The 10,000-nt window shown below is 37.9% G+C and overlaps 1 protein-coding gene across 1 annotated transcript in view; it reads left to right on the top strand.

The window, feature by feature from the left end:
- The window catches only part of LOC138024140 (dual specificity protein phosphatase CDC14A-like), a 17,197-nt gene that overhangs the window by 2,223 nt on the left and 4,974 nt on the right, over positions 1–10,000 (top strand). Inside the window, exons 4-16 of the mRNA XM_068871249.1 lie at positions 1–14; positions 1,079–1,158; positions 1,973–2,039; positions 2,253–2,315; positions 3,986–4,022; positions 4,809–4,859; positions 5,577–5,751; positions 7,679–7,734; positions 8,064–8,151; positions 8,520–8,570; positions 8,986–9,053; positions 9,676–9,770; positions 9,905–10,000. The exon at positions 1–14 is cut by the window's left edge and continues 79 nt beyond it; the exon at positions 9,905–10,000 is cut by the window's right edge and continues 113 nt beyond it. Coding sequence (XP_068727350.1) covers positions 1–14; positions 1,079–1,158; positions 1,973–2,039; positions 2,253–2,315; positions 3,986–4,022; positions 4,809–4,859; positions 5,577–5,751; positions 7,679–7,734; positions 8,064–8,151; positions 8,520–8,570; positions 8,986–9,053; positions 9,676–9,770; positions 9,905–10,000 — 941 coding nt within the window. The remainder of the gene's footprint in view (positions 15–1,078; positions 1,159–1,972; positions 2,040–2,252; positions 2,316–3,985; positions 4,023–4,808; positions 4,860–5,576; positions 5,752–7,678; positions 7,735–8,063; positions 8,152–8,519; positions 8,571–8,985; positions 9,054–9,675; positions 9,771–9,904) is intronic.

The following is a 10,000-nucleotide window of genomic DNA, read 5'->3' as shown; positions in this document are numbered from 1 at the left end:
TTGCGGCTTATTCTGTAAGTGTAGTAATAGTAATAATAATGGTATGGTATAGTATAAGATACCCGTCCAGTCAAGTTGACAGCAGAGTGAAGGACAAGGAGAAAGGAAAATTGAGAACTTAGGAGGCAGTGTGGCCCAGTGGTTAGGGCGCTTGCCTTGAGATCCGGAGATCCCGGATTCAAGACCCGCTCTGACCACTCATTGAATTTGATCCTGGTAGTCCCTGGTTCAACTTCCCAGCTGCACTTGTAAAGAGCCAACTGGTTTGCCTCTGGCCAGTTGGGATTCTTAACAGTTGTTGTTGTTGTGTTCTGTTGTTTCGTTGATTCATTGGCCCTGAAAAGCCCCTATGGGGAGAGGTCAATTAAGTATGTATGTAACTTCCTACAGTAGATCTGGAGCAGGAGTTATTTAATGCCATAACAGTGTGTGTGCTGGGTACAGCTAGGAAATTTGGAAAAGTTTAAGATGCCTAATGTTATGGGTGCATGACCAGAAAACTAACCAGGAGCTGTTTCTAATGAGGATGATAATTTGTTGCAGTGTCGTGTTTCATTCATTAGTTCATTTGTAAAGGTGTTGTTACGCTGTGCATTTTTTCAGTCAACTTGTTTCACAATGCCTTGGTGAGACATAAGTTTCGCAAAACATTGCCCAATGTACGTGTAACATACCTTGCAACAGCCAAAAATGTTGCAAGACAAGTTTCAGAAACAATTGGAGAAAGTAAATTTTGGTTGATACTTTCTGCAGTGCTTCATTGAATGTTGCAAAGAATTGGTCAAGCATTGTGCAGTGTAACATTTGTCTTTCAACTCCTGTGGCAATGGTTTGCGTCACCAGCCAATGGAAAATGTTCCTTAAACCTTGTGTGGTCAATGAAAAGGAGACAAGTTTCATGAAATGTTGCTTAGTTTAACTGCCAAGTGTAACAGTGCCTAAACCCTTTGACTCTCAAACCGGCCTGAACCAGCCATACTTGGTATTTTACTCTGTCAAACGCCAGACAATTTTACTCGTCAATGGGGAACCCCTGGGAGTCAATGGGTTAAGTTTTCTTTACTGATTTTTTTGATAGGTTATATATTTAAAGAGATCTCCTGATGAGTCCTACAGGATTTTGATAACAGGGTGTAACCCACCCTTTTTGCCGTTTAGGTCAGTAAAACAACCTTATATCTGGAAATATCATACAATTATCATTATTACTTATTAACAATTCCGTTGTTAAGTGGAGGTTGCAGGCATCCAGGAGCTTCTACTATTGGCAGCCTGCTCCTAGATGGAGACCGTTCCTATGGCTAGAAAATCCTGGCAACCCAGCTCATTGGACCCCCATGTAGCACAGGAGACTGAGGCCTGTCACACGGCTAAAAGCAGCAGAAAAAAGGGGGGGGGAATAACTGCTTAAAACTACCCCACAAACAGTCTTTTTCCACTACACAGCTATAGTGCTGTGGTTATGTCCTGCAGAACGCAGGGAATCACAGCGCATGCACCAACTGATCAAAGCCACTGACCTCAACTGGCACATAAATGCTCCTATTGTTAACTCTGTTAAACTTCATTTAAGGATGGTGCCTACTATTGTTATTGCGCATCTCAAGATACTTGGGTTTCCTATGGGTGGTGCTTACCAATACAGGGAATTTTTTGCGCAGTTTAATACTATGCGGAGAAAGCAGAACTCAGCAAGTACTCTTGGTATCCAAAAAGAAAATTAGTTTTTGTGGTTTATTTATAAGCGTTTTTGTGAGCTTATAATTCCTTTTTATGGTGCCATTAAGGCACTAAGTAGTTCAGTATATCAGTTCAGTTCCTTTGGTTATAGCCCCTGGTAGGGTTGCGATGATACCCCCCCCCTCTCCCATCTTGTGCAATGGTTCTCATATCCCATGAACCTTTTAGGTACCAGCCGCTAAGCTTATCTGTTTCTGACGCATTTAACATAGTAACACTTCTCTAACCCTAGGGATGCTTCCTTTGGAACTTGTACATACAATTTATCTTTAATGGATGTACTCAGTGGCCTTTACAAGGTAAATTATTACAGACGTTTGCTTCTTTGCTCTAGACTGCAAAACAGTTTATTTTTATTTTCATTCACTCTTTGTTTTCACCCGCACTCCAGACTTGATGAGATGAAATTATCTGGCTAATGCAAAATAAGGCTGAATTTGCAGTCTATCTTTGACTACTTGAAAGAGTCATGAGGTTTCTTCCTAATTTTGTTGTTTCCTTTCCATTTTAAGGCATTGCAAAATGGATTTTTTAACTTTGATACTTTCGATGTTGACGAGTATGAACATTATGAAGTGAGTTTTGTCCTTGTTATATTTGAGATGCCCCAGCGTTGTGGGGTACATGTAGCTTAATTTCAATACAGTATATGACATTCCAGAAAGCAGAACTGGCTGAACTGGCCTTTTCTTTTATTTTTGTTTTGTTCTGGTTCTTGAAATTGAGATGACTTAGTGTTGAGGCTTGAGCTTGAAGACTATGACACTGAAAATCCATTAAAATTTCCATGGAAGGGAACCAGTGCAATAGTCACATAGACCTTATGTATTTTCTCTCCATAAACTATACTGCCTGCTTTCCAAAAGCTGTTGCTTATAAGAGCCCCTTAAATTAAACCTCAAAGTGCATCTTCTGTGTCATTTTTACATGGTTTTGTTAACACAATATTATTTCCACACATATAGGCTTCAACTTGTCCCGCCACAATGTCGCTAAAACATTGAGACAAGTTGCATGAAAGTGCCTTACAGTGAGGACACTCGAACCATGAACACTTGATATTTGTTTGTACATTTTTTTAGTGACTATAGATTGTGGGCTCGTCCTTTTGACAAGAGTATTTAAAGCTTTTACACTTACAAAATGCTATACAATTAACACTATACATCATAAGAAGAGCCTTTATTTCTTCGTCGTCGTCGAAGAAAACAATGTACACAAAAATGTCAAGTGTTCACAGTTCAAGTGTCCTTACTGTAAAGGCTCAAGCAAATGGCTTTAACATTTGCTTCAACATTCATTCAAATTTGTTGAACGATGTTGACTGCTGGGGTGGGCAGACGGTTTCAACACATCATCAGCGCTTGCACGAGAGGCTGCAGCCGTTGTTGTTGCTAATTAGACACAGACATGGATACGTCATTGAGAGACCGACTACAAACTGTAGTGCGAACATTTGTACCCAACAATATTAAAAGAGAGGGGTTAATGGCTTCTGACAGCTTCATTTAACATTCTCAAAGACAAAAGAAATGTTGAATGATGGTTGAAGCAAAGTTTAAGTGCTTTCAAATTCATTCAAAATCGAAAATGGTGTCAACATCGCTGTTCAAAAAAATCGAACAGATGTTGAAGAGTTGAAACCGTTTAATTGCCTGATCCTTAAAGATTGCTTCCAACTGTGGATAATCATAAGCATGCATTCTTCTTTAATTAAGGGGTGGCGAATGATACCTCAGAAATCTTGGCTCATGCAAAGTTTTCATTTGAAATCTCGACAGCCTTTGCGAAGAGTCTCAAAGTCTCATTTATCTTGCATTTATTTCGGTGTGAGGTCTTGCATGTTTTGGTCTTGGATTCATGCACAAACAATGGTCTCAGTGTCTCAGGGAGTCTCTCGGATTTTACCATTCGTCACCCCTTCTTTATACTGTTTTAAATAATAAAATTACGGTAACTTCAAGGAGACACATTTATTGATCTAACAATGCAAACAATATTAATTACCGGTGGTGTTACTCAAGAAGATTCCCACAAAGATCTTTGAATATTTGAAAAATGCAAAATACAAATAGGGTAAATGGGCAGACTTTCGTAATGTTGTTGTAGTGGCTTACTCAGAATACATAAATTTGGGCAGATATAGTTGTGTGTTTATGTTTGTTAAAACTCTAATAAACCTAGTATTTTATGTTTATTCAACTTTGCTTGGTCATTCCTAAAACATCCCATTTTCTTCCTTCAGAGAGTTGAAAATGGTGATTTTAACTGGATTTTACCTGGTAAGAGACTTAACTTCAGTTGTATATATGTTTTCAGTTCAGTAATATTACTCAAATATTTGTGTACAATAATTTATTCACATTTACTGGGCAATTCATAATTCTGTGGAATTTAGCCTTCAAGCACCAACTGCCTGGCAAGCTGCATTTTGGCCTCAAAGTCCAAGCAAAAGGATGTTGAGAGTTGAGCAGAAAGCATCCCAAAGATGCAGGGTTGGCTTTAGCTACTGTGCATGTATTTCATTGCATAGAATCGATGGTGTGAAATATGGCGATGATTCGCAAACTAAGGCACCAATGGATTTGAAGGTTATGAAGTGAAGAGATACAGAACACCTTGTTACATGTTCTTAGTGTGTGACCTAATTCTTGACGGTTTCCTCCTGACGGGTACAAAAGTCTGACTGGATCAACTTGGATTGCTCACCTTGGATCGAGCGAGAAACAGTATGTTTTGTAAGCCAAAACTGTTCAATTTTTGCCTTGATTTCACCAAGGTTGGCTTAAAGATTAGTGCTAGGTTGATTTCTCAGGGTCCTATCATATTTTTTATGTCAATCTGAGGTGAGCGATCAAGTTGATCCAATCCGACTTTTGTACCTGCCTGTTTCCTCATAGAGAATCAACCAATGTTGGCATCTTTGATTCCAATACCCTGATTGATGGGAGCCAAAAGACCGTTGGGTCGTTGGTGCTTGAAAGTTAATTATTCCCAAGAATTACAAAAGGCAAAGTAAGGTTTAAGTTATGTGTATTTATCTGGATGAAATCCTTTCTTTTCCTCAGACAAATTTTTGGCTTTTAGTGGACCTCACAACAAAAGTAGAATTGAAAATGGTAAGACTGCTAGTTGAGATTTTTTTTTTTGAATTAAGTTATGTATTCTCAAACGAAAGAACAGTCAAGGACTAAATCTCAACAACGTCGAGTCAAAGATTCCACTTTTTTTATTCTTATCACAACCATGAAATTGAGCAACAAAACTATATCTTGTCGCATGACAATAGATAAAAAATCTAGGCATTGTCATACAGTGTATATCAAAAGGATAAGATTACATTTCAATCCGCATAACAATTTTCAACAGGAAATACAAATATCCATTCGGGAACATGATGAATAGTTTTATTTGAAAGGAAAGTCAGACCTTATGGTGGAATTAATGAAACATGAAAATTCAAGGCCTTCATTGATAGAGTAAACCGTTTGAGGCACTATCCTTGAAGTGAGGTGAATTAGTAACTGGTTGTTATTATTCCAACCCTGTCGAGCTTTTCACAGCAGGAAATTAAATTTTGCCCTTACTGCTTGTTAAACACTACTTGGTCAATAACCCATTGCCTCCTCAAGCACCCTGGGATGCCCCCAGTTGACGCGCAAAAATCCCAGGGGTCAATTAGTTAAGGAAACCATAGACTGTAATTCCTCCATCAAGAACATTTTTAAAGCCAGGCAGCCGAATTGACACAAGGGACTATTCCCGTAAATTTAAGTAGTTGGTCAAGCTTGTGTCTGGAATATAAATTATATTGATGTGAATGTGTTGTATTTTAGGCTATCCTTTGCATGCACCAGAAGCCTATGTACCTTACTTCAAGAAACACAATGTTACCTCTGTTGTAAGACTGAACAAAAAGTTCTATGATGCAAGGAGATTTACTGACCACCAAATTGATCATTTTGATCTTTTCTTTGTGGATGGCAGTGTACCAAGTGATATGATTGTGAGGTCAGTTCAAAGTGCTTCGATTAATATTGATTCTCCATGCAAAATAATTATGTTTTCAGCCAAAGGCACACATCAAAGCCAGGTAACATGTGTTTGGTACAGTTTAATAAACAAGCAGAAGTGTTTTATTGTGTTTTAAACCATGATGCGATGCTGAGTGGCTTAATAGACCTGGTAAAAATCAACCTACAAGTTTACTGAACAGCTTCAAAAACATTCCACAAAAAGTGTGTCCCTCCGTAGTCTGAAGAAAGGTTCAAATTGTGAGAGACTAACATTAGCATACCAGAAAAACAAGCTATGCTTTATGTACAGAATTGCAACGAGGAGTGTTTTATCAGTTATTAAAGCTCGTTCATGTGACATTTTATTGGTGAACTGATGGGATATTTTGCTATTAAATTATAAGTGAGTTTTTTGAAAATACATATTGTACTTCCTTCAGAATAACTGTACAGGCCTTCTGATAGGGTGCGATTAAAAAATGCAAATTATGCGATTTTTTCAGGGCAGATTGTGCAATTAGAAAGGCCAATTATGCGATAAATAATGTAAATTATGCGATTTTTTTCTCCGCAATTTTAAGCTTGTTTTATAAGGTTTCAGGTTAAGAAAAACACTTTTTTGCTGTTCTAAAGACATTTTGAACACAAAAGAACAGTAATTATGTATCTTGATCTCGTGGCCAGAGTAAGCCGCGGCTTATTTTCTCTCGTATAAAAGGCCCTAATATTGCACGACGAGAAAAACATCAGTCGTTCACGTGGAGCGTACCTGTGAGGTACTTTCTTGCTCGATCGTGAGGTGTCAGATTGGGCGGAAGATGGGAACTTCCTTCTTCGTCGAAGAAAAAGCGAGCGTTTTCACAACAAACTTATCCATGAGTAAGTTTTTATCAGTTTTCAACGAAAGAAACTACATTTTGCCGAAAAACTTACAACTTCGCTTATTTTTCACAAATCTCTTTTCTGAGAGAAGGCAACTGTGTCATTTCAGTGGAGTGTATATAATGGCGTGTTTGTGTTGCACCAATAGAAGGAGACTCGTACCAGGTCGCCGAGATGAAAAATAAAGCCTTGAACTTCGAATGTTTACGAAATCGAAGGTGACAGGTTTTTTAGCCTTTTTCCAAGATAAATCATCTTTAAAATGGCGTATTTATGCAGGAATTTCTAAGAAACATGTTGATTTATGTTTCATTTTATGAATTGTGTGCGTCCTTTTGTGAATTATGTGATTTTTCGTGAATTGTGCGATCGGATGCGATTTGAGGTCGATTGTGCGAAATCGCACCATCGCGTAATATCAGAAGGCCTGACTGTAGGACTAAAGACCATTTTCATAAATGGCGACCAACTTTACATTCTTTTGTATTTATGTTAATTAGACTTACTGCCCGCGTTTTGAAACAAATATTCTTTCGAAATTTGCTCGTCGTAGCGAGGTTAGTAGGGCTTATTAGCATTAAAACAAAAGAATAACTTATTTGGCCGCCCTTATGAAAGAGGTCTATGACACAATAGAAAGAATGTACAATCTTGGGGGGACATATGTGTGGTTCTCTGATTCCATCTTAAAAGGGAAGTTGCCTTTAAAGTCATAAGAATGGGTTAATTTGGAACATGAGCTTGGTCAAGTTGAAGAGAAGGGGAAAATAAAAATAAAAAATGGTTATGTGGTACTGGATTGCTGCTGACTTCATAGATTCAAGGTGTTGTTAAAATTAGAAAGTTACGTGTACCTGTGGGGGAAACAGACTTGAAATTTATTTCAGTTGAATGTTTCATTAGGTGAGTTGATTACATGAGTATTTTCAGAATACAACTGAAGGGGGATGTAAGCATGTCAACAAATGGTTAACCCCTGGCGCTCCCATAGACAATTATTCTTTCTAAGACTCACATAGGTTTTAAAATTTTTGTTTTAGGAGATTTTTAACCATAGCTGAAAATTCTAAAGGAGCAGTTGCAATTCACTGCAAAGGTAAAATAATCATCTGACATTTTTCCTGAGCTTTCCCTGATGGCTGAGTGACATATGTGAACCTAGTTTAATGGCCGTCAAAGCTCCCACAAGTCTCCTATCGCTCAGTGTTAGAAGATCTGAACTTGTAATCTGAAGGGAAGGTCAAAGGTTTGACTCCTGCTGGGAGAATTCAGACCCCTGAGTCTATGGCAAAAGTAAATTTGTTAATTGAATCTTTGTATTCCTATGGAAATAATTATGAAGCATCTATTTAGTGGGTTTTCAGGAAATTGATATCCTCTAAGTACTTACTATATGCTTAATCCTATGAGTTTGTTGCATTTCAGCTGGTCTTGGCAGAACTGGAACTCTTATTGCTTGTTACATCATTAAACACTACAGGTTTACAGCAGCTGAAGCTATTGCATGGATAAGGTTAGATTTTAGTTTCCATCAAACATAACAATGTGGATCGTTCCTCCCCCTCTCTGTTGACCATGTTTAAGATCATTAGTACCAGTATATTGCTGACAGTAATCCCCACAATAGCAGCCATTTGTTCATTAGCGGACTGGGCTAAAAGCTATACCACCTTAGTAGTTACTTCAATAGCAAAAGTGTTGTTAATAGTAAGGATACATTTTGCACTTTAGTCTGAGCAAAAATGACCTTACGATGAATTATTATTCCTCTGCGTAAACCTGGTCTCCTAAAACTCAGTTGTAGAGAGTCTTTTTTTACTGTGAAATCATGCGCTTGTCATTAGCAAGAAACTGACCCTTAATTTTTTTATTCAAATCCAGAATTTGTCGTCCTGGATCAGTGATCGGTCCTCAGCAGAACTTTCTGGAGGAGTAAGTGCACTATGGAGTATTTGCTTCAAACTACAGAACATTTAGTCTACATGTATACTTGTCTTGGAAGAGATTCTGCTTTCCCTTTAAGGTCTTGAAATGAGAATTTGATAACAAATTAACAGAACCACAAGGGTAAACATTCATTAGGATCAATGTTTTGTTGAAAGGGGGCTCATTGTTTTCATTTAGTCCACTGTAAGTTCTTGCACTTTGGTCTTGGTCCACATCTAAAAAAAAAGCTGTGAGAGCTGGAATTAGGAGATCCACTCTCTCTTTTACCCTCCTTGCCACCTTTTTCTCAATAAAATGTTGTTCACAGGTTGTTGGTTCAACATGCCTGACTTCTGACAGTGTTGTTGGCTGATGAACTTCCTACTACGCTAAATCTTTGCATTAAATTTTGGCTCTTTAGAAAACAAGCAAGTTTATGGATTCAAGGTGACATTTACAGGTCAAGAGAACAGGAAAGGGCAGAGAAAGGTATTGTACATTGTACATGTATTTGCAATTTAAAAAGACCAAGACTTGAGAAAGGGTCCATTTTCCCGTTGAATTTCTTGTAGTGTAAGATCAGAGTGTAACAAAAAATCATAACATTTCGATGGTTCCATGTCAAATATGATTCAAAAAGGGTTTTGAAAGGGACTGAAACCCATGGCGGATTTTGCTGTCACTGGGCTATTCAAGCCATTTGGAAGCTGGTTACAATACAAATATTACTGTAAGCTCCTTTTGTATTTTGCAATTTGCCGTGAGAGTACGGTATCCTTGCATAGATGGAAAATATAATAAATATTATAATAAAAGCCATGTTTGTGCACATTTATATTGGAACCTTTGGTATGAAAAGAAGTTTAAAGTCAACCATCATTGCAGTTATTGAAGCAAGTTGTAACAAGCACCAGATGAGACTGGAAAATCCTGGTTTTCGACAAGATGCAGACCCATTAATTTTTCAAATAAATGAAATTTCATTATCTAAAATCAAGAGAAAGTATATATTGCATTTTGTATCTTAACTCTTTGAAGTCGTGCTGCTGTAATTAAGTCAACTGGTGTTGATGCAGTTGTAATGCAGGTTGCATTTTTCTCGTCCAAACAGCTGTTGACAAGAGCAGTGTGAGTAGATTAATCAGTGGTGTTGACACGATTAAAATTGAAGATTCTGTAAACACAAGACCAGGAAAGCTGTACAAGGTGTGTGATGCGTAACAGTGCAAGAAGTTTTTCTTGCAGGATGTGTCAAATTTCAAATCACAGTTTTTTTTATTATACACTCATTTTACATGTAAGACTGATAACATAGGCGTAACTGTGTATTTGTTTTGTAGGATTTGACACCAATTCTGCGACCCACTGGCACCCCATCAGGGGCTGCTTCCTTGGTGAGCGGCCGAAGTAGTATTCTTTCCTCCAAGGAAGTAGCT

This window comes from Montipora capricornis, chromosome 11 (assembly GCF_036669925.1).
Source record: "Montipora capricornis isolate CH-2021 chromosome 11, ASM3666992v2, whole genome shotgun sequence".
In the NCBI taxonomy this organism is placed as follows: Eukaryota; Metazoa; Cnidaria; class Anthozoa; order Scleractinia; family Acroporidae; genus Montipora; species Montipora capricornis.
This window is presented reverse-complemented; position numbering and strand designations above follow the sequence as displayed.